We start from the raw sequence: 25,083 nt of genomic DNA, 5'->3' as shown, positions 1-25,083 counted from the left end.
TAAACTGACATCTATATTTCACAATAATAAAGGAATTCAGGCAGAAATAAATCAAACCAGGACATCATGCACATTTCAATTCTGCACTGGATAAGCAGCTATTAGCTAAAGCAGGAAAGAAAGATATAAACAATCAAATAAATAGCAATTATTACAGTCCACAATCCTGTGACGCTGAAGATGAGATTCAGATCTTACACAAACAATTTCGAAAAATGAAAAACAGAAACAAACAGCAGCAGTGGGGATAGGAGCTGGGTTGGAAATAAAACAAATAACAAGCAAACAAAAGCAAAGGTACGCATCAACAATTCTAGCAAAATCGTTAAGGGTTTGGCACATGTCTTAATAAAACAAGAAATACAATTACAACATAAAACACAAATAAAATAAAGCTCATTAGTAAAGACTTTTTACATGTTCCGACCCTTGATAATGAAGTTGAAAACTGCTTCTGGTACAAACACTGTTACATATATTAAAAGCACCTTCAAAATCACAGAAATTAAACAATTAAGAATCACTCAATGCTCAACCACACATACAGCTTGCCCATTAATCAAATGATTAAAGGCAGAAATTTGCAGTCAAAATAAGTTCAAAAACATTCAACATATTACGTACATTCAAAAGGATGTGACTGCAGACGCATGCAACAAAATGCATTGAATTTACAAACTGGAAGTATACTCCTGGAAGATGAAATTTCAAAAGTTATCATAGTTAGTACTCCTCCATTTAGTGGATGCTAACACATACTTTGTTATTAAGAGGAGAAGAAAACTTCAGTTTTGCAGTAATAACTAATATCAATCACTTGGGAAAAAAACCCCACAAACAATCAACTCAAAATGTGGATTCTAAATATTCTGGTGTAACTGTAAGTTCAAACGCCAAACACACAGAAAAGAATTTATAATGGGCCAGTGCTAAAAATAAATGTTCTCAAAGTGATTTTACTGATATTTTGTATGCATTTTAATATCAATACTGACTTTCATACAACACTTGTTTACCCCAGATACACATGAATAAAATAACTAAAGCATTAATACACTTTATGTGAGAGATAAAAACGTCACCCAAACGATTGATATCATCATTGAATAATGATTGATGCTAAACTTCAACAACTTTTTCTGATAATAATATGTAAATGTAAATCAATGCTCTGCAGGAAATTAAACATGATTTTTTTTTATCACACTCCAGTACCACAAACTATTGTCAATATCTGAAACAATTCAAAATTATTTAAAAAACTAATTTTGACAATCTTCAAATACAAGGAGGGCTTGAAGCTAACTTGCGAATGGTTCCATTAATAAACAAATAAATGATGATGTAATAATTGTAATACAGTTTTGAAATCCCCTCTGAAACAGTCAGTCTTGACCATAATAAATCTATTCTATAAGTTTGAAGTTGCATCCAAAAAAAGGCCATAAAATCACACGTTCTCAGAATGAATAAAAAAACAAACTTAAAAACAATCAATGTAATAAACAGAGTATTCTGGTGCTGTGAGATTGATATGTAAGTTTGAAGCCATTCAAAGTCAACCATAAAGCTGTACGCTTGGGACCTAATTTTCTGATACAATCAGTTTTCCATAATAAAAAATTCTGTAAGTTTGAAGCCATATCAACCAAAGGCCATATATTGATACAATCATGAATTCTCAGGATGAACGTTTTCACATCAAACTGCAAAAGTATAAAAGCCATTTCTGTTAGTGTCTGAAAGTGATAAAACAGCTTGGAATATAAAATGCTGCAAAACTGTCACGGCTTCAAGTTGACATTAAAGAAGAAGAAAAAAAATGGCCAAAGAGTGATCACCTCACTCTTACATATTTCGTACATTATTCATAACTTACAGTTTAGTTGAGACAACATCTCACAACAAATAAAAACTTAAAGATAAAAAATTAAAAAAAGTCTTTTGTTTCCAAACCCTTTGTGATACTATTGCAGTTTAGATAATTTACACTTTCAAACACCAGAATCTAAGTTCCTGAGTCGGAAATAACATTACCAGTGTCATACAATACTTGTAACTCAACACATGCAGAAGAAAAAATATATGAATACAACCCCACACAACTTCAAACCAATATCAGCTAAGCGATGATCATTCCAAATAAAACTTTGTCCTGCTACTATGTAAATGTTTAAGCGGATCATCAGCTTATGTCACTGAAAGATTTGGAGAAAGATGTTTACCTCTACTATGTAATTGTATGAACTGTCTCCGTATGTTTGAAATTTCAAAAAGTGTTTCATTGGGTATCTATTCACAGACTTTTCTACCACATACTGTTGTTGTTCTTCTGTGCACATCCTAAATATACTTCCCTAAAACTCAAATCCTGTGACTCATACTCATAAAACTGATTCCAGTGAAGTTACACTGCTGGCCACAATAATGAAGACAATCTCATTATACAAAGCTATATTGTTTCATCCATCACTCATGTCAATGCTCATTTCTGTCAGCTGAAATTCTTGCATATGATACACACACAAAAAGTAAACTCAAGCTAATGTTCAAGCAATTTATCCAACATTCATACTACAGAATGGCAGCTAATTTAAGTTACTGAAGATAATGCTCAAAACATTTCTGGCCGTAACTTTCAGACAAGAATGCCTATCATAATATTCATTCAATGAGTTCTTTGGGTAACACAATCTGATATGCTTCCAAAGTGACTGGACTGTACAACTAACAAAGATAAGGTCATCTAATGACATGTGCGTTTATAAAAACAACATGAAATAAACAAGAGACCTCGCCACCATCACAGATTTTTTTAAATTTTATTCATTAACTTTGTTTACAGTAATCCATTGGGAAACAACTTTACTACACTAAACTTTCACTACAAGACAGATTAAGACACTGCGACTACTAGATATTAGGATTTGGGTAGTTTAATTAAGGATTTCTACGGACATTCATTGCAACTGTCAACACAAGCATACACAGAATCATCATGCTATTTCAGTATACACTAAACTATTCAATATCTAGAGTTCTACTCCAAAATGTTACAACCCATCGGAATCATAGTGCTGTACTTCTCTTGCGAGAGAGCAAACCTCTTGAATCAACTTTGAACAAACAGAACAGGTAACAGGATAACAAAATACCATTTGCAATCACAGCCTTGAATCAACAATTTCCTCTCTGAAGTCACTAAAATGACAGAAAGAACAGTAAGTGACTGGGTCAGGAGTTCTGAGGAAAGACTAAGGTTAGGTAGGAGTGGGCAGAGATAGTAAGTGTCATTACTTAGGCAGCGATGACACTCAAATACAGAGTAAGGACAATATGGGAGGGAAGTTGCGAGGTAAAACCAGGGATAGGTGATACAGAAGTGCCCTTACTTTGACATAGATGACACTAAAATAAAATAACATTAAGAACAGTGAGGATGGTTTAGGAGTTCTGAGGAAAGACTGATGAAATTGTCAGGGGTAGGTGATACAAAAGTGTCATTACTCAGACAGGGATGACACTGTAATGACATGATGGACAGTATTAGTGTCAGTCAGGCGTTCTATTAGGGAAGACCAGGGTGGAAACGAGTGGAACAAGCATGGGAACATTACTCAACAAGCCTATTTTGTTTGTTTGTTTATTTGTTGCTTAACGTCCAGCCGACTACGCAGAGCCATATCAGGACGAGGAAGGGGGGGATGAAGGGGGCCACTTGTCAAGCGATTCCTGTTTACAAATGCACTAACCCATTACTTGTGTCCCAGCAGGCTTTAGTAAAACTAAATTAATACCTACTGGAAGATTACCAGTTTCCAGTATGTTAAAATAGGCTTAACCTATCTACTGCTGGACTTACATCAGAACACTAACAGATTAAACTATACATGAATCGCGAGACAAGCGGCAAGAGAAGAGATTTTTTGGAAAAAATACAGGTGAATGAGCAAGAAGGCAGAAAAAAGAAAAGAATTCATGAAGAAAAAGAGAGCATGACAGGAAAGAGGAACCAAAAATCTACCTAACAGCAAACTAGAAAGCTCCTGCGGTTCCAAAAACAGGAGGGGCCTTTAATTTCATAACCGCAGTGCCCCACTGCGGGACTCAACAAGCCTAAACCACAACACTTGAAATCCTGCACATTTCGGGGCACTTATCTCTCTCAGTGAGTCTCACCGACCATTCCCCAGAACATTTTTGACATACCATATATATTCTAATTCACGAAGAGTAGCATGAAGTCTTCTCATGACTGTCTTGAGCTCACAGATATTTTGAGTTTATATCCAGGCAGCTCAGTACTGTCAGTGTCAGTCTAAAATTATTAATAAGTGGTGCATTATAACACAAACAGTCAAAAGTTAAATGAATATCAGGGTATAACTTGTTGTTTCTCTGCGGTTTGATCATCTAAAGTTAATTCTAAAACATCTCAAAATCACCTATCATCCAACAGTTCCCATGCCTGCAGAAATAGGTGATACAGGTTTTGCTCTGAAAATTAATCTGTCCAACAATGATGAGAAATAAGACTTAGGACAAGGAGAGAGCAAAGAAAGGAAGTTGAGGGATAAGTGACAGAACATTTACTCGGAAAGTTCAACTGTCCTGTTCTGGAAAGTTGTGATGAAAATAATGTAGAGAGAGACCTGCAAGAAATTGAGGAATAACTGTCTGTGAGAGGGATGTGTGTACCGAGGATACGGGGTAGGGATGATGAAGGACAGAATTTAGAAGAGAATATACGCAAGGACTAAACATGGAGATATATATATAAATAATTCCAGGAGGTCATAATTTTAAGCCCAGAAGCAGTAGCAAGCATTAGCTATTTCCTCTGGGGTTTTTTCGTTTTGAAAGTCTTCGGTTTGCTAACTCAAAATGGACCAGAAACACTAACCCTGTAGAAGCTTCCACTAATATGCTTAGCTTTACACTGGCATCACAATATATAAAGCTAACATTTTAAGATCTGTGCTTCTCCAACATTTTGAGCTCTGCTCAGGCATCAAAACAAGAGAATATCTATCCTGAAGTAAATTTACAAGTAGTCAAATGACCTCTCCCTTACTATTAGTATTAACCCTTCAGATCTGGCCATAAGATTCACAACATTCTTTTTCATTTTCCCCCCTCAATCTGGCCACAGAATTCACACTGCTTTCAACAAAGGAACTGATTTCGTACAGACTGAACCTATGGCAATCACAACTGCTCAACTGAATCACAAGTTCCAAATCTCCTCAGTGCATATTGTTCTAACTGCAGCTTTTAAAAACCAAAGAACCAAGTACACAAGACAGTCAAGACCTTAACCCAAGCATGATACAATCACAACCGTGTAGTTTTCTCGGGTTTGGCCAAGAGCGGTTGGTTAGGTCTGTTTCTGTAGCACCCAGAGCACAAGTTTCCCATCTCTCTGCTGCCATAAAAGTCACAGCCAGGCATGACACATTTGGGGTTGGGTTCGTGTGCCAACGATCGTGTATTGTCATAATCTGGGGAGGGGGAGCGGGGACGGGGGAGGGAGGGGGGATGCCCCACATTCCCCGTTGATAGTGACTGCTGTCGGTCGGCTTGTCGCAGTACCTGCAGGTTGTGGGGCACAGGGGAGGGTCAGGATGCGGGGTGTAAAACTTGGACTTGCCGAACTTGTAAATCTCATCGCTGGTTCCGGCACTTGGGGGCAGGCCCGTGTTGGCTTTGTACCGCCCCGGGAAGGTGTTGTAGCCCAGCTGCTGACCTTGACCTTTGCCCCTGTCCAGCGTCCCTGCTTGCTGCCACTGCTGGTTGGAGGCACAGCGGTCACACAAGGAGAGGTCGGGGAGAGGGAAGTAGGGGCAGCTGGGCGTGCGACAGGAGCGACCTCGTGGCATCATGGGGGAGTACTGGCCCACCCTCGCCTGAGGGGGCTGGTCCGCACGCAGCCTCTTCAGCTCCTGATCTTTGTGGAAGCGCTTCTCGGCGTCCTTGAGGTAGTTTTTGATGAAGACCTCTCTGCTGCCCAGGGGACCACAAGACAGCTTGGCGCAGTACACCACCTCCTCACTGCCCATGGTGGCTAATGCCGTGATGACCTTGGTGCTCTGGTTCAGACCCCCGCTCACCCCATCCACCCCTGCTTTGCTCCCGGTTTTGCTGGGCGCCAGGTTGTTGCCCAGGTTCTTCAGCTTCTTGCCCACAGACTTGCCCAGGGAACCGAACTGCTTGGCCACGCTGTTCTGCTTCCCCTCCTTCTTCTTATCCCTCAGTGACCCCGAGCCGAATCCACCCGAATCTTCAGACCCCGTGGATCCGGCACTGGACTGACGACTAGTGTATCTGGTGTCGTTGATGAGGGGAGCCTCTGTGGACAGAGGGATGGAGATGACGTTCATGTAGGCCTTCAGGAGGTTGAGGCGGTCCTCCAGGCAGGGCTCAGCAGCTGCGATGTCCTTGTTGTTCATTGTGCTCCAGTCAAACTTGAGGTCTGGGTCATGGCAGAAGTGTAGAGGCAGCAGCTTGAGTTGAGGGTCCACCACCGGAATAGCCACTGCAACACACACAGGACAGATTTCAGTTTCTGACAACAAGAATGAATATGTCAAATAACTTGCAATGTGCAGAAAGAAACTATAAGTGTACCTCTGTGGTTAACCTAGGATCTGGGCAGTCTAGGTCGTCTAGAGGGTGACTGCTAGTTAGACCATTACACTTGCACATACTCCTGTAAATCAAGCTACAGAAGTGCTCTCCATGTCTGTGAGATAAAAAAAAACAACAAAACACACACAAAAAAAACCCCAACCAAACAAATAACATTTTCTGGTCTTTCTTTGACAAAGTGCATTTGTCACACTTCCCTCACACATGTATGCGACAACAAGTGAGCATAATGCATCACATGCTAGTTGCTACCCCTGTGTCCAAATATCACTGGTTCAATTCACCAGCAAATCTAGGCCCTCAAAAAACGGACACAAGGAAACCAAACTCACTTCTGCACAGCAGACGTGCTAGTGCTAATGAAACAATTCAAACCTTCAAAAACACTTAACTACTCACAAGGCACAAAGGAGTCCTGACTGGAGTCGCTGTGTTGCATAGGAACCAAGGCAGAGAAGTGTGCGGCATCGTACGTTAGCAGCAACGGGGAGAAGCAGCAATCTCCACTGTTGCACTCCAGTGGCAGGTAGATACCCCCAAAAGGAATAGGGGCCAGGGCATCGCCGTTGGCATCTCGAAGGATGGTGTCAGCCACAACGATGATGGGCCGCTTCAAGACGTGGGCCAGGACAAAGACATGGAACTCCTCCAGACTCTCGTACACCACAGGGTCCACACCTGAAGAGCTGGAAAAGACATGGGGAGGTGTTGAAGTAAACCGTTGAAACTTGGAATAAAAGAACAAGAATTATTGCAGGTTAACGAACGTTTATTATTGACAGAACGAAACGTCACACTCACATTTACTAGTTGAAACAGTTGAAACTAAGATAAACTGAACTTCAGAACCCAACAACTGCTGGTGATTAGATTACAAGAAAGAAGTAATAAAAGCTGGACTCACCGTAACATGGTGTGACATGACAAAACAAGAAGGGCAAAGCCCATACGACTCACATGCTTGACCTTGACATGACCTTGACCTTCAGGGTCAAGGTCAAATAACTAAACCTAGCAATGGCATCATACACTAAGAACTGCTTTACACATTTTTACACGTGACCTTGAACCAAGGTCAAGGTCATCCAAGGTCATGCAACACAAAGCTGTTAATTCAAGACATAGGAAGTACAATGGTGCTTATTGGCTCTTTCTACCATGAGATATGGTCACTTTTAGTGGTTCACTACCTTATTTTGGTCACATTTCATAAGGGTCAAAGTGACCTTGACCTTGATCAAATGTGACCAAATGTGTCTCATGATGAAAGCATAACATGTGCCCCACATAATTTTTAAGTTTGAAACAGTTATCTTCCATAGTTCAGGGTCAAGGTCACTTCAAAATATGTATACAATCCAACTTTGAAGAGCTCCTGTGACCTTGACCTTGAAGCAAGGTAAACCAAACTGGTATCAAAAGATGGGGCTTACTTTGCCCTATATATCATATATAGGTGAGGTATTCAATCTCAAAAACTTCAGAGAAAATGGGAAAAATGTGAAACATAGCTGTTTTTTAGACAACATTTATGGCCCCTGCGACCTTGACCTTGAAGCAAGGTCAAGATGCCATGTATGTTTTTTGGGGCCTTGTCATCATACACCATCTTGCCAAATTTGGTACTGATAGACTGAATAGTGTCCAAGAAATATCCAACGTTAAAGTTTTCCGGACGGACGTATGGACGACTCGGGTGAGTACATAGACTCACTTTTGCTTCGCATGTGAGTCAAAAAACCACTGGAGGTTTACAACACAGAGGTTGATCTTCAGCCAATAAATTTAGAGAGTATAGAAAGAGAAAAGAGGAAATTGAGAACAGAAGAGGACAGATGAAAAACTGGCTGAGGCTGTTCAAAGGACTTGTTTTCCTATGTCAGTTTTCTACCATAGTTTCCGTAAGACATACTGAGAAAAGAAGCTTCAGCTTTAGGCAAATTACTCCTATGACTAGAGACCCCTGCTTTTTTTCTTCTCCTTCTTTTTCAAAGTAGATATTTATCCGCTGACCTGCTGGTGATGGCGCTGTCACAGCAGCTGTTGATGTTGGTGGAGTGGTCAGGGCCGCTACGAGGGGAGGGGGACGCAAGTCGCAGGATGTTCTCCCACTCCTGTTTCCACTCCGCCTCGCTGAACACCAGGTCAGCCTGTCAACACAAATAACATACAGTCTAGAGACATCCTGCTTGCTGCCGCGCGAGCTGAGAAAATGTTCCCTCTTTATCTTGACTGCGCTGGCTGCAAAACCCCTCCGTGTGGAGGTGTTTTTAGACACATCAGACACAGGCTGCATAGAAGAAATCTGACCACAAACGTAACCCTTGATGCATGCAGGGTATGAACACATTACCTGAAACATTTTCACAGCCATTGAGTCCATGAAATAATTGCTCCCACTGCTTTGTTTAAACTATTATTTTCTTAAAGGCATACTGATTGTGCCTGTATAGTGGAACACCCCTTTTAATACATGTACTACCCTACTTTTAAAACCTCGCCTCTGTAAAATGTTCCTCCATTATCACTTTCTACCCCACCTATGTTTTGCCCCCCGAATTTGAAGATTTTTTGGAGATTTTTTGACCTAAAATGACCCCCCCCCCCCCCCCCCCCAAAGAAGATTGAGCAAATAAATTATGCCTTCACCAACAAGCAAAACACAGACAGAAAACAAGAAAACTGACAATCTTGTGTTATTTGGCCTAAAAGTGCTTACCTTCTTCAAACAAACACAATGTCACTCAATGTCAGCAATGTTACTCCTTGTCTTAAAGTTGTTGAAAACTATACACAGTCTCAGGCATAAAGCATGTCCCTCCTTTGCTTAAGTTGAAAATGATGAAAACTATACACAGAGAACAAACTGAAGTTGGTAAAAAAAAATGTACACCCTGGAAATGTCTTTAGCAGATGTTGTGAGATGATCCTTCTTGGCTTATTGTTTTTTGAAAAAAAGATTCAAGTTTGAACTGCTTGGCCTTGCGAAGCCCTTGTTCGCGTAAAATATTTCTTTCCGGCACAACTGACAGTATGCTTTGCCAGAAATAGCAACCTTTCGGAGCAATAGTCCGTATCGGCACATTACTTCTTCTGACTTGCCTTCCGCCTTCGGAACGAAATCCAGCCATTCCCACTTCCAGGAATACCTGGATTCTTTGTCACTGAATGGCTGACCACATTCAACAATGTCGCTTCGAGACATTATTTCAAGTCTAGAGCCACAAAACACCGGCACAAAGCATGCTCGCGCGATGCCAGAGGAACTGCGTGCTCAAGCAAACTGTCAAACCGATTGAGAATTGAACCGAACGGCGCACAAAACGAAAGCTGGGACTGTTTGGGTTTACCGTTTGGGAATAACAGGTTTTTGCATTTCGGCGTACACCAAATCGAGTTCCGCGTACTGGAGATGTTATTTCGGCGTAAAGTACGCCGAACGGCTTACAATGCTAGGCCCTGATTACCTGAAACATTTTCACAGCCACTGAGTCCATGAAATAATTGCTCCCACTGCTTTGTTTAGACTATTATTTTCTTAAAGACATACTGATTGTGCCTGTATAGTGGAACACCCCTTTTAATACTACCCAACTTTTAAAACCTCGCCTCTGTAAAAATTGTTCTCCATTATAAGACTCCCACTTTTTTTAATACCTGATTTTACTCAGATTTGTGTAGATCTTGAAAGGTGGATTCCACTGTAACTCTTGTCAAACTGCTAAAATTACAAGTATTAACTTCACGCACCCATGCATTTCAGAAAATATGTGCATGGTACTCTAGACCTCAGTCCATACAGTTACCATTATACACTTATCTGCTTCCGGCGTCCAAAATGTCTTGTTACATTGACAGTCTAAAATAAACAGAGTTCCCAATTGAAACACAACTTAGCTGATAAAGCCATCAACTTTTTAGGTCTTTCCCATGAACATTGTAAAGAAAAAAACGGCAGGTGGTAAGGATGCACATACCAACTGGAGCTGTTTTAATTTTCCAGGGACTCAATAAGAAAGTTGTACACATACCTGCTGGTTGACTAGAGTCTGCTGCCAGCGCCACCTCCTGTACAGGTTATCTTTGTACGGTGCCTTGGTAAGCGTGTCGTGCAGAGCATTCCTCAGCGTTAACAGCCTGTCATGTATACCCCACATGGCTGAAACAGAGTCCTTAAAATATGGCAAATAGAACTCCTAATCACAGAAAATGCAAACACACTCAGAAATACACGAACTGATGAAGTACACAAAAGTACACACATACCACAGCAATCTTCTTTTACTGCTAAATAATTGGTAATTAAGCCCTAAGTTTGATGCGACAAAGAGCAAGATCAACAAAATACACATGTTGTCAAACTGCTCTGGAAAAGTTTATCAACATCTGGTTTTCATTCACAGTGAACCCTTCCGTTTTACGACCTTCAAAAATAAGGTCTCAAAAAGGAGGGAGTCTTGAAAGTGGGGTCAATTTACAGAGATAATGAACAGAAAATTTGATGAAACGAGGTCTTAAAAGGGAGGGAGTCTTAAACTGGGGGGTCTTAAAAGGGGGGTTACACTGTACATGGTACACACTGTAATACTCATGCATTGCAACCACTGAAATGTTACCCAGGGAAGCAGCATGAAGCAAGCAGTTGCCATCGCCAGAGGTTGCCATGGGAATCAACCGCTGACAGAGACCTAGTTCTGCCCACCAGTTCAGACGACCTGAAAGGAAGAAAATCCAGTTACATTTTGCTGTATTCAGCTTTTTGATTTTCAAGGTAGGAGACTTACACAAACTGATCTATTCAAACATTTGAAAAGAATGTATGGACTGGTAAATTGTCAGTGAAAGAAGGTGAAGGGAAATAACTCTTGTAAGTTGCATGCAGATCTATACACACAAACACACAAGACAGAGTTTTCCTGAGCAAAAGGAGGGGAAGAAAGAGAGAGAGAGAGAGAGAGAGAGAGAGAGAGAGAGAGAGAGAGAGAGAGAGAGAGAGAGAGAGAGAGAGAGAGAGAGAGAGAGAGAGAGAGAGAGAGAGAGAGAGAGAGAGAGCAGTTTTGTTTCGCCTCAATTTCAGATAGACTTGATAACAAATGTGTATGTTTATTATACAATGATTGTATAAGGTATTCTTAGTTGAGGTGGCATGCAATTATTGCAACCAAGTACTGCCCAACAAACTATTTTTAAAAAAGTGCAGGAATGAACAGGTCTGAATGATTGTCTCTCAAGCATATTTTTCTAAATGGATTGGACATTAAACACTCATCCATCTCTCCATAAGCAAATAATGGCCATGAATAACAACCATAGGGCTCCCATTCACTGAAGAAAATCACAAATCCTTGAAACTCTATACAGAAGTCCAGAAAATGATGAAAAAGAATGGTGCAATCTGACCCACATCTGAGCACATTTATGCTATAGGTTTCTCATTTAACACTTCCAAAAAACAAAAACAAAAACACTCCTGAATTTGCAATAAAACAGGGAGCGGGAGCCCTGGTAACACCACTAAAAACAGCCCATAATTTGCAAAGTCCTTTTTCAAAGCCCCTGTCTACGTCTACACCTATACCCCCTCCACCCCAAACAAGCACAGATCTCACCAACCTGCAGCCTGGAGAGAGTGCAATGTAGACGACTCAATAAGCTCTTTCTTCAGGAAGGCCTGGAAGTCTTCACCGTAGGCAGTCAGGTCTGGCAGCACAAAAGTGGAGAACATCTGGTAATGGTTGTCCTCGGCAATGTCCTGCAGAACGCTGGATCTTGCTGCGTTCACCAGAGGCTCATTCTCCATGATGTTGGAGAATCCTCGTCTCAGCCTTGGCACTAAAAGAGAAAAGACATTGTGGGTCACAGTACAGTGGAAACCCCTTTTTAAAACCTCTAAACAACTGAGAAAAGCAGGCCTTAAAAAGGGAGGTTGTCTTCAAACGGAGATAAATTTACAGAGGTTACGAACAGAAAATCTGAGAACAAGAAGGGCAAAGCCCATACGACTCACATGCTTGACCTCGACCTTTAGGGTAACTAAACCTAGCAATGACATCATACACTAAGAACTGCTTTACACATTTTTCCTACCAAAATACATGTGACCTTGACCCACGGTCAAGGTCATCCAAGGTCATGCAACACAAAGCTGTTAATTCAAGACATAGGAAGTACAATGGTGCTTATTGGCTCTTTCTACCATGAGATATGGTCACTTTTAGTGGTTCACTACCTTATTTTGGTCACATTTCATAAGGGTCAAAGTGACCTTGACCTTGATCATATGTGACCAAATGTGTCTCATGATGAAAGCATAACATGTGCCCCACATAATTTTTAAGTTTGAAACAGTTATCTTCCATAGTTCAGGGTCAAGGTCACTTCAAAATATGTATACAATCCAACTTTGAAGAGCTCCTGTGACCTTGACCTTGAAGCAAGGTAAACCAAACTGGTATTAAAAGATGGGGCTTACTTTGCCCTATATATCATATGTAGGTGAGGTATTCAATCTCAAAAACTTCAGAGAAAATGGGAAAAATGTGAAAAATAGCTGTTTTTTAGACAACATGTATGGCCCCTGCGACCTTGACGCAAGGTCAAGATGCTATGTATGTTTTTTGGGGCCTTGTCATCATACACCATCTTGCCAAATTTGGTACTGATAGACTGAATAGTGTCCAAGAAATATCCAACGTTAAAGTTTTCCGGACGGACGACTCGGGTGAGTACATAGACTCACTTTTGCTTCGCATGTGAGTCAAAAAACCAAGGTCTTATAAGAGGGAGGGGCAGTCTTAAATCAGGAGGTCTAAACAAAGGGGGAGCACTGAATTAGTATCTATGTAAGATCAAGGTTTGTTATTTAACTGTCCATACTTTTCATAAACAGCAAGAAAAGACTATCACCTACAAGAATAATGAAACTAATGACTTGCATGAACTATATAAATCGGCTTGCTTGTGAGATCATTACTAGATCACCACTTACAGTATGATAAGCCCATGCCTGCAGGTGCACGACTATTTATATTTTCACATTTTGAATGTGTAAAGGACAATGTCAGCCCTTATACTTGAAGAAACAGTCACGAATATCTGTACATGTATTTATAGTTTTGATAATATAAAAACATCCATTTCATAGCATTTTTTGAATTCTTATTTCACGATAAAAAGAATGAGGTCTTTTTTTCAAAATACTGTTTTTCTCAAAGTTTGAGACTTTGTTTTAAGGCAAACAAACTTGCAAGCGCTGTTCTAAAATAATTGTTCTACCCATGAAGTACATGTAGCACAAAATTGTACTGCACCAGTAACACAACGGTAAAGAAAAGACCAACACATAATCATACTGAAGCATCTGATTATAAAGCAATACTTTATCAGCCGATGATGAAATTCAGCCTGGAGACTGAACTCACCTGACTCAGAAGTGGGTTTCGTCTGCGGCACAGGATCGTCGGATGAATGGATCTTGCCAATGCTGCTACTGCTACTCATCTTTGGTGGCACCATCCCTGGCTGGCATGGCACCACCTAGCAATTTAAACAATTATTGTAAGTTAAACCGTAGAAAAGAGGAAAAAATGAAAAAAATGAAACAAAAAAAGCCCTGACCCACAAACACAACCACCAACAAAGACCCTGCAACAGTATAAATCTATGCAACACAAAAGTATAGCACGGATTGTCATACATTTATATTTTTATTATAATAGCAAAGGAACATGTGTATATGTATATATATATATATATATAGCTATACACATACAACCACTCCCCCGTTCTTTTTCTCCCCTCCAAAACACACACGCCCAAAATGTGAACATGATTGTATAATTTTTGCTCCAGACTAATTCATCAAAAACAAACACACACAAAAGAAAAGAAAACACTGGGAGCTTGTGATACTATCAAACGTGAACAAGGAAAAATTACAGTTGATTCTAATAAAACATGTCTTCAGAGACTAAGTCATATATTTACTTTACTACTTCCCTTCCTGTTCCCAATCACAAATGTAAAAAAACGTAAATGTTGGGAGTACTCCAATATCTTTCCCAGTTTCTGTTCAAATCATGGTTATTGGTAGCGAGCTGTTATTTACCTCTTTCAACACATTGCGCTGTTATCAGGAAAATCACCAGTTTGCGCTTGATAACATTTAACCTAAATATTTCCCTGTGAAACTGTAATGATGACTCATGCAAACTTTTCGGGCAAAGCAAAATATTTCACATACCGTAAACTACATTGTAAACGCCCAGTATAGAGTAAACGCCCTCCCCCTACTTTGGGTCAAACGCTGTGTATAGGGTATATTACCTAGTAAACGCCCACCCCCAACATTTACATCAGTGATCTCATAATTTTATGTTTAAATTATTACTTTTTAATGTGTGTACAGTCCTGCATCCTGTAGAGACATTTTTATCCAAGGGAATAATGACCAAATGCTGTTGATTTCATACTCTCTCCAATGGAGTATGGATAGCCCAGCGAAAAGAAAATGAAGATGTGGGTGTTTACGGTACATGTAGCCCCAACTCCAACCTCTGAAATACAGCTCCAGTTTTCTCATGAGTCATATATATTCCATCCTGCCCTCAAAATCTGTTCCTGTGAAAAGTGTGATGATGATTCATTGCAACAGATTTCATATAGTCCTAACTCCACTCCCCGAACATGCAGCCCCAGGTCTTCTCATATTCCATCCTCTCCAACAAAAGAAATGATTTTTGGAGGAAAGAGTGACAATTGTGGTCCCCAAAAAGTGAGAATAAGCGACAAGGAAGTTGAACTTGTGGAAACCTTCAAATATCTTGGGGTTTCAATTGACAATAAGCTGACTTTTAGTGATCATGTTCATGCTGTTTATAAGAAAGCTCAGCAGCGACTTTTTCTTCTCAGGAAGCTTAAATATTTTAATGTCAATCAAAGTGTTATGGAACTTGTGTATCGCAGTTTGATTGAAAGCATACTGACTTTTAACATTGTGACATGGTATGGTACCACAAATGTTAACAAGAAGAGCAAACGCTCGATCGAGTCACTTTCGCAGTTCTGAATATTATATGAGGCATCAGATGGACAGGAAGAAATTGCTATTCACAACACAATGAGTCACGTTCACATAAAATTTGAGCCCGGTCACTTTTATAGTTTCCGAGAAAAGCCCAACGTTAAGTTGTGTGTTGCCGAACAGAAAAGGCTAGTTATCTCCCTTGTTTTTCTGATAACGTTCGTAAAAGGCTACAGATGTAAATACTTTGATGTAAAGAATAATCCTACAAAGTTTCAATCACATCCGATGAACTTTGTCAAAGATATAAAATGTCTAATTTTTCCTTTGACGCTGACCTGTGACCTTGAAAAAGGTCAAAGGCCAACGAAACCATCGTTAAAGTGTAGAGGTCATTGGAGGTCACGACTAAACAAAATATGAGCCCGATCGCTTTGATAGTTTCCGAGATACTTTGTCAAAGATATAAAATGTCTAATTTTTCCTTTGACGCTGACCTGTGACCTTGAAAAAGGTCAAAGGTCAACGAAACCATCGTTAAAGTGTAGAGGTCATTGGAGGTCACGACTAAACAAAATATGAGCCCGATCGCTTTGATAGTTTCCGAGAAAAGTCCAACGTTAAGGTGGTGTCTACGGACGGACGGCCGGCCGGACAGACTAACACTGACCGATTACATAGAGTCACTTTTTCTCAAGTGACTCAAAAACAAAGCTAAACTCCACCGCATTGTTGCGACGGCTAGCAAGCTTGTTGGGCAACCCCAACGACAGCTGACCAGTCTCTACGAAGCTGCCATTAAGCGGAAAGCTCTCAAAATTGTCTGTGATCCGATCCATCCTCTCAACCCCTGTTTCGAAATTCTCCCTTCAGGTAAACGTTATAAGGTCCCTTTGGCACGCTAAAACCAGTTTAAAAAGTCATTCCTGCCTTCTGCAGTCACCATTTTAAATTCTTCTCGCATCACGTAGAGGCTGGTCGGCTGGGAAAAAACAAACAATGTGTACATGTAACATGTGAAGGTGTGTGGGAAATATTTGTAATGTGATTACTCTGCTGTGAAACCCAACTCCTGTGATATGAGAGGGTAAATTCACATAGTGCAATATCATATTTGATTGTATCCCTTTTATGTTTTATGTTTTATGTGTGTCGTCCTATACAATTGTTGTTATAATCGTTTACAGGCAGGCAGGGTGTGCCGAAGAAAAATTTCCATTTTTATGTAATATTTTAATGGACAATAAAGTGCTGTTATTGTTATAAGAAAAACAACAAAATCCCAATCAAAAAGTACCAACTATATCCCCCCCCCCTCCCCCCCGAAAAAAACCCCACACCCAACAAATCAACTGATGCACAAACAAACAAAGAACAATTCAAGCAACCTTACCTTTTCATCCTGTGTAACCCGCGCCATGCCAGCAGTTGCCGGAGCTGAAGACTTTGGATGGTACATCATGGTCCCACCCTCAATCTCAATGGGAATGACCCGCTCCACTGAGGCCGCCACAGGGGGCAGTGCCACGGTCAGTCCCTGGCCCTGCTGACCCTGGGGATTGGGTCGGATCCCTCGTGTGTCCAGTGTCACCGCTGGACCCACACCCCCCTCTGTCCCTCCTCGGCTGGTGGGGCCCAAGGGTACAGGATCGTTGCTGGGGTAGGGGGGAGGTGAAGTGTAGTTTGCACTGTTGCGATAGCTGCTGACGCACATCTGCTCCACCTCTTTGTAGCTGCTGGGCAAGTTCCACTTGTTACCTGTAAATGTTATTGTTAATCACACGTTTATTTGGCAATATCCCCATTCACTCAAATTATTGACTAAATAGCACTGTGTAAGGTTCGCCGTCAAACTGAGTGCATCTCAAAATGTTCACATCTTATTTCAAATGACATCACTTGATTGGATAAATATATATATTTTGTTGTTAATTTTTGTTCAAGATCTTTATAAAAAAACAAAGTAACAATCAAATAAAGGAAAATTAAAAAGATGAAGAAAAAAGAATAGCCCATGTCATAATAGTTCAAACACACAAAGGACGAAACATGTGTACAAATCAAATTACATGTATCGAGATATATTGATAGTCATACAAACACACATGTGCGCATCACGATCATAATTAAGTCATCATCATCATCATCAAAAACTTATTTTTCACACTGTGAGGTATATATTTTGTGTGTGTTGGTCTACAATCATACCATCATATAAATGTTCGCATTTACTTAAACGTAACATTTCTCTTCAGTGACTTCACTGGTTTTCACCAGAGATGCACTGCTGGAAGCAGAAGGTACTCATTTTTTTCTACAAAAATGCTGACGTGGCCATTATAAAGTTGAGACAATTTTCAGAAGTTGACAGCAGTCCTGGGCATCACCTCTTCCTCCGCCACAAACAATCGAGCTGCTAAATAACAACAACATTCTTGTGGACTTGAAATAATTAAGTTTCTGTGTTTCGCTGACTGCCGATGCCAACCAACATCCCTGTATCATAAAAACACAACTCCTCAAATGATGTAACTTACGATTGAGTACATCTCGAGCAAGCTTGTCTGTTGCTCCCGTATTTTTGCAGAACTCCTTCACAAGATGCTCTCGTTCATCGAATGTCGGCATCGTGACAGACCACCTCTCATACTGACACCCCTGTTTTAAACCTGAAAAAAGCAAACCAAAAGAAAGTGCAAACGTTTGACTCACTTAGTCATAAAGAAAAATGTGACACCTGACTCATGCCTGGAATGAAAGTTCTGTCATGTGAAGATTACTTGGTTGACCTGGAATTAGTGTTGTATATATATATCATGCAGTCAATTGCAGGGTATCACTCAGTCTGTTGTAATTTTGTATAATCTCTGTAGTGCACATGATCAAAGGCATTCACTTGAACAACAGTAAAAGGTAGGATTTACTCGGAATAATGTATTCAATACAAACTCGAAATTCGAACAATAGCGCCGTCTACGTAGTTACTTTAAACATGATCATGATGTGAGTTGTGACCCAGATAGTCAGTTCTTGTTCTTTTATCCTTACTTCCCAAATGAGTGCACATTTATGCGAAGTTCATAAACTCGAAGCTCGCCTTGTTCACTACATCATCGTCCATGAAAAAGAGACCCAGCACACAACTAAGACATACCGATCGTATTGCAAACAAAAAGTTGGCACATCACAGGGACGTAGCACCCGGTAGGGCATGTAGGGCGACCGCCCGACCACTTTTTCCGTAAAAAAAAAAAAAAAAAGAAAGAGAGAGAGAGAGAGAGAGAGAGAGAGAGAGAGAGAGAGAGAGAGAGAGAGAGAGAGAGAGAGAGAGAGAGAGAGAGAGAGAGAGAGAGAGAGAGAGAGAGAGAGAGAGAGAGAGAGAGATCTACCAACAGAACACCCCACGTAGTATTCACGCGATGGCATAAGGTCGGTTTTTTTGGGTTTTTTTTGTGTGTGTTAGTCTTGGTCAACTGCTGGAATAGGATGACGTCTTATTTTGACGAGAACGTCACACGTGACGAGTTCCGTCAGGCCATAAAAGTATTGGCGCCAATTTAGTGAAAATTGCTTCTTCGTCCGTCTGCTCCCATGAGAAACAATGGAGGTAAGAAATGTTTTGTATATTCTGTGTGTGAAGCTGGGGTCAGACTGAGGGGTGAGTGATTGTGTGTCAACCGTAAGTACGCCATAACAATTGAGTAACACAGTAACTTGTGGGGTTAACAGTGTCACATGAAACAACATGTAGAGAGAGAATTGAACAATGGACACAAGTGTGCATCCTGGTTGTGATGGATCGAAAACGCGCTAAAAATATTCTGACAAATCCCTTTATTTTTCAGTCATCACTCAGGCTGCCAATGTTGATGGCTGGACGGATCAATAAATTGCTTGTTTAGAAGTAAACCAGTTTGTCAATCCTTGCTTTTTAACACACTAGACAATAATGAAGACGAAAGTCATTTGAAGTAAGTGCTCATCACATTCAACGTATCGGAATTTAGATATAAATGTAAGTCGATTGATAATCACTGATACATTCACCAGCCCGTTGTTTGGTGGAGGATGGAAAGATGATTAGATGGAACTGAGCTCAGAAGGCACGAAATCGCATCATGTTTTCTTTCTTTTTTAGACCATTACAAGGGGACGGGAAGGGGGGGGGGGGGGGGGGGCGGTAGTGTAAGCCCCATATTTCCTTAGCTGTCTCAGCATTTTGTCTTCCATTTTTTTCCGCCCTACCACTTTTATTAGGTGTGCTACGTCCCTGCATCAATGAACACTGTGACTGTTGTCAACAATAACACAAGAACTTACTTCAGTCTTGCTACCAAACCAAGGCTAATAAAAGTCTGTGCCAAGAGAATTGAAGAATTAAACTATAAATGTTTTGAGCTGAGTACACCTCCTTCTTGTGTGCAATCATTTGCATTAAAATTTGGGACAGAAATGACGAGAAGACACCCACTAAAATTCCTTCGCTCGATGTGATCAGTCCAGTTTTCCTCACTTGGCTGTGACACATACACAGGAAGTTGCTGTTTGAGCATGCGTGCTGAGGGTTATCTCCTCTTGACTTGCGTGCTCGATTGGTTTTATGGATAGCAGACGATGCCATAATAGTACGGTCATTTCGTGTTTTATTGATGTTATTGATTATCCCCCATTTCCTGCTCTTCCGTTCTAGTGTGCGTGTGGCGCTTAATGTCCGTAATGTACGTAAAAAACCGGTGATTGTCTCCTGATGTCAGACAAAATGTTGATGTCGCCGTTTACTTTGCAGAACTTGCTCAGAAATCAGGGGACAGGAGTTGCTGCTTGCATGTTGTCGAAACTGACTTTAATTGAAGGAAGAGCTCGGAGGGGTAAAAAACAAACACCAACCTACATATATAATCATTCCAGTCTTTTACCAAAAGTTGTAACAGCGCCATAGCAATCAATCAGTTTAATCAATCCATATGGCTGACTGTTCGTTGTTATTTGTGTTTGTTCATTACGGTAAGCTTTTTTTTTGTATTATCAAAAACATGTTTTACCCCTTTTCTTTTTATATTTAGTCAAGTTTTGACTAAATATTTTAACATCGAGGGGGAATCGAAACGAGGGTCGTGGTGTATGTGTGTGTGTGTGTGCGTGTGTGCGTGTGTGTGTGTGTGTAGAGCGATTCAGACTAAACTACTGGACCGATCTTTATGAAATTTGACATGAGAGTTCCTGGGTATGAAATCCCCGAACGTTTTTTTCATTTTTTTGATAAATGTCTTTGATGACGTCATATCCGGCTTTTCGTGAAAGTTGAGGCGGCACTGTCACGCCCTCATTTTTCAACCAAATTGGTTGAAATTTTGGTCAAGTAATCTTCGACGAAGCCCGGGGTTCGGTATTGCATTTCAGCTTGGTGGCTTAAAAATTAATTAATGACTTTGGTCATTAAAAATCTGAAAATTGTAAAAAAAAATAAAAATTTATAAAACGATCCAAATTTACGTTTATCTTATTCTCCATCATTTGCTGATTCCAAAAACATATAAATATGTTATATTCGGATTAAAAACAAGCTCTGAAAATTAAATATATAAAAATTATTATCAAATTTTTTTTTTCGAAATCGTTTTAAAAACACTTTCATCTTATTCCTTGTCGGTTCCTGATTCCAAAAACATATAGATATGATATGTTTGGATTAAAAACACGCTCAGAAAGTTAAAACGAAGAGAGGTACAGAAAAGCGTGCTATGCAGCATAGCGTAACCACTACCCCGCTCTTCTTGTCAATTTCACTGCCTATGCCGTGAGCGATGGACCACGAGTATACGGTCTTGCTGCGTTGCATTGCGTTCAGTTTCATTCTGTGAGTTCGACAGCTACTTGACTAAATATTGTATTTTCGCCTTACGCGACTTGTTTGTTCTGTTTGGGGTTGTTCGTTTGGCTCTTGTTTGCTTTGAAAAAACTTAAACGCTTTTTTTATGTTTTTAATTTGATTCATTATATTTAGTCAAGTTTTGACTAAATATTTTAACATCGAGGGGGAATCGAAACGAGGGTCGTGGTGTATGTGTGTCTGTGCGTGTGTGTGTGTGTGTGTGTGTGTAGAGCGATTCAGACTAAACTACTGGACCGATCTTTATGAAATTTGACATGAGAGTTCCTGGGTATGAAATCCCCATCCGTTTTTTTCATTTTTTTGATAAATGTCTTTGATGACGTCATATCCGGCTTTTCGTGAAAGTTGAGGCGGCACTGTCACGCCCTCATTTTTCAACCAAATTGGTTGAAATTTTGGTCAAGTAATCTTCGACGAAGCCCGGACTTCGGTATTGCATTTCAGCTTGGTGGCTTAAAAATTAATTAATGACTTTGGTCATTAAAAATCTGAAAATTGTAAAAAAAAATAAAAATTTATAAAACGATCCAAATTTACGTTTATCTTATTCTCCATCATTTGCTGATTCCAAAAACATATAAATATGTTATATTCGGATTAAAAACAAGCTCTGAAAATTAAATATATAAAAATTATTATCAAAATTAAATTGTCGAAATCAATTTAAAAACACTTTCATCTTATTCCTTGTCGGTTCCTGATTCCAAAAACATATAGATATGATATGTTTGGATTAAAAACACGCTCAGAAAGTTAAAACAAAGAGAGGTACAGAAACGCGTGCTATCCTTCTTAGCGCAACTACTACCCCGCTCTTCTTGTCAATTTCACTGCCTTTGCCATGAGCGGTGGACTGACGATGCTACGAGTATACGGTCTTGCTGAAAAATGGCATTGCGTTCAGTTTCATTCTGTGAGTTCGACAGCTACTTGACTAAATATTGTATTTTCGCCTTACGCGACTTGTTTTTGGCTCACGTAAGTGTAGCCTATGCGATCGTAACTTTGTCTGTCTGTGCGTGCGTGCGTGCGTGCGTCTGTGCGTGTGTATGTCTGTGGTAGAAACTCTAACATTTGAAGACGTCACATTACATTGACGTCACATTATGACGTAAGAGGGTTAGACGTCACGCGAAGGAAGTACTGACAGTCTCGGTCATTATTATTTTGAGCGCGCCGAGACTAGTTGGCAGTCGTGTCCTTGTAAGTAGGCTACATGCAGACAGACAGATCTAGATCTAGTGTCTCGCTTTCTTGCACAGTTTCACCTATGCTCTTTCTCTGTGTGTGTGTGTGTGTGTGTGTGTGTGTGTGTGTGTGTGTGTGTGTGTGTGTGTGTGTGTGTGTGTGTGTGTGTGACGGAGTGATTGAGTTTGTGTTACTGTTTGTCGATTTCTTACGTGAGCCTTGAAGGCTTCGCCTCTTGTTTATTTTGTTCTGTCCGCCTCAGTTTTGCAAAGTTTGTCTACATTTTGTTTCTGTGCCAACTCGGACTAGTTCCTGGTCCCAGTGTGGTCTCACAACGCCCCATCTCAGCATTCACTGCTCCATCCACATCTGAATTTCGTTACGCTGACAGACATGGCGTCAACTAAATCAGCGCGAGAACCGTGCTGCACCTGCGGTGTTGGCCGGGATGCACTTACGGCCACTGTGCCACCGAGGCAGGTAACTTTGTCTAAAAACAACAACAATATTAACAACAACAACAACGGTAACAGAAAAAAGGATAAACCGAATAGAAATGATTAATACAGATTAATAAACAAACAAATAAAAAAAAAGAATGATTTATAAACTGCAAAAGATATGCTTATACACACAAACATATGCATGAACTAAAAACAAGAAGAACAATAAATCAAGGAAAATATACAGACATATAAATAAACAAATATATAAAGTAATAAACGGCAAAGAAAACGAATACGTGAATAAAGAAGTAAGTAAATGAGTAAAAAAAATAAAAATATATATAAACAAGGGAGGCAAAAACTAATGCCTTTTGAGGTGATGCTTGTGAATTAGGTTATGTCCCTTGGTCTACGCCCGATCCCGTGTAACGATTTCAGTTTTACTCCGAAGACCATTTTCCTCACCGGCCTTGTTTATCTCGCACACACTCCACACTGACTATTCCCCCTCCCTTCCTAAGTACTTATGATCGACCTTTGGTACATTACACTCATGGGGTCTAATTCGATCATATTTTTTTACATTTAGTCAAGTTTTGACTAAATGTTTTAACATAGATGATAGAGGGTCACGTCGTGGTGTATGTGTGTGTGTGTGTGTGTGTGTGTGTGTGTATGTGTGTGTGTGTGTGTGTGTGTGTGTGTAGAGCGATTCAGACTAAACTACTGGACCGATCTTTATGACATTTGACATGAGAGTTCCTGGGAATGATATCCCTGGAGGTTTTCTTTATTTTTTCGATAAATACCTTTGATGACGTCATATCCGGCTTTTTGTAAAAGTTGAGGCGGCACTGTCACACCCTCATTTTTGCAAAGCAATCTTCGACGAAGGCCGGACTTTGGTATTGTATTTCAGCTTTGTGGCTTAAAAACGAATGAATGAGTTTGGTCATTAAAAATCGGAAACTTGTAATTAAAATTATTTTTTTTATTAAACGATCCAAAAACAATTTCATCTTATTCTTCGATATTTTCTGATTCCAAAAACATATACATATGTTATATTTGGATTACAAACAAGCTCTGAAAATTAAAAATATGAAAATTATGATTAAAATTAATTTTCCGAAATCGATTTAAAAACAATTGCATCTTATTCCTTGTCGGTCCCTGATTCCAAAAACATTAGATATGATATGTTTGGAATAAAAACAAACTCAGTAAGCTAAACAGAATAGATATACAGAAAAGCGTGTGATCCTGCTCAGCGCGACCACTGCCGCACTATTCTGGCTTGTCGATTTCACTGCCTTTTCCACGAGCGGTGGACTGACGAAACTACGAGTATGCGGTCTTGGTGAAAAAAGCAGTGCGTTCAGTTTCATTCTGTGAGTTCGATAGCTTGACTAAATGTTGTTATTTCGCCTTACGCGACTTGTTTATTTATTGATTTTCAACTTAGAAATTTACAGTTTCATCGCAAAATCCTGTTCTTCGCCATTCAAGGGGGCGTAACCACTCGGTGAACGTTTTCGAAGTAAACCTATCGTGTATTTCACAACGGATTTCCATCACTTGCAAGAAACAAACATGCTTTTCTCCCTCAAATAAGTGTGACGCTTTGGGGGGATAGTCAGTGTGGAGTTTATGCGAGTTCAACAAGGCCTATAAGTAAAATTGTCTTGGGAGTAAACTGTTTCACCGGCCCTGGCTAACGCTCTGAGTGCAGACAGTTACCTGCTTTGTTATTTTGTCATGCATGTTTCATCTATTTTTTCTCCTGTTAATCTACGTTCATCGCACGCTTTCCGCCCGAGCACGCGGCACTTACTTCAATCTGTTGCGAGTGCATCATTCTAAGCCGAGTCGGCTCGGCCTAAATC

At 40.1% G+C, this 25,083-nt stretch overlaps 1 protein-coding gene across 2 annotated transcripts; it reads right to left on the bottom strand.

Moving 5' to 3' along the window:
* Positions 1-20,197, bottom strand: LOC138980835 (OTU domain-containing protein 7B-like). 2 transcript variants are annotated; one of them, XR_011460457.1, is made up of 11 exons: positions 20,142-20,197; positions 18,208-18,339; positions 17,064-17,428; positions 14,070-14,184; positions 12,262-12,480; positions 11,265-11,363; positions 10,680-10,807; positions 8,662-8,798; positions 7,048-7,334; positions 4,117-6,535; positions 1-3,626 (listed from the first exon to the last, which is right to left on the bottom strand). XR_011460457.1 is itself a non-coding variant. In XM_070353722.1 (10 exons), the coding sequence occupies exons 2-10, from the start codon at positions 18,296-18,298 to the stop codon at positions 5,307-5,309; spliced, it is 2,670 nt and encodes an 889-aa protein (XP_070209823.1). In that variant the 5' UTR covers positions 18,299-18,339; positions 20,142-20,197; the 3' UTR covers positions 1-5,306. The 2 variants fall into 2 exon arrangements, 1 of the variants encoding a protein (XP_070209823.1); XM_070353722.1 differs by having other exon boundaries at positions 1-6,535.
* Positions 20,198-25,083: the final 4,886 nt, after the last annotated feature.

The sequence above is a fragment of the Littorina saxatilis genome, linkage group LG1 (genome assembly GCF_037325665.1).
Source record: "Littorina saxatilis isolate snail1 linkage group LG1, US_GU_Lsax_2.0, whole genome shotgun sequence".
NCBI classification, from domain to species: Eukaryota; Metazoa; Mollusca; class Gastropoda; order Littorinimorpha; family Littorinidae; genus Littorina; species Littorina saxatilis.
The sequence above is the reverse complement of the archived record's forward strand: the minus strand, read 5'-3'. Positions and strand labels throughout refer to the sequence as shown.

Coding starts and splice junctions, on each gene's coding strand:
- LOC138980835 (XM_070353722.1), bottom strand. CDS start 18,298: ATGCCGACATTCGATGAACGAGAGCATCTTGTGAAGGAGTTCTGCAAA. Junction 14,185..17,063: donor GGGTTACACAGGATGAAAAG/GTAAGGTTGCTT, acceptor TTAAATTGCTAG/GTGGTGCCATGCCAGCCAGG. Junction 8,799..10,679: donor AGACTCTAGTCAACCAGCAG/GTATGTGTACAA, acceptor TTGTGTTGACAG/GCTGACCTGGTGTTCAGCGA.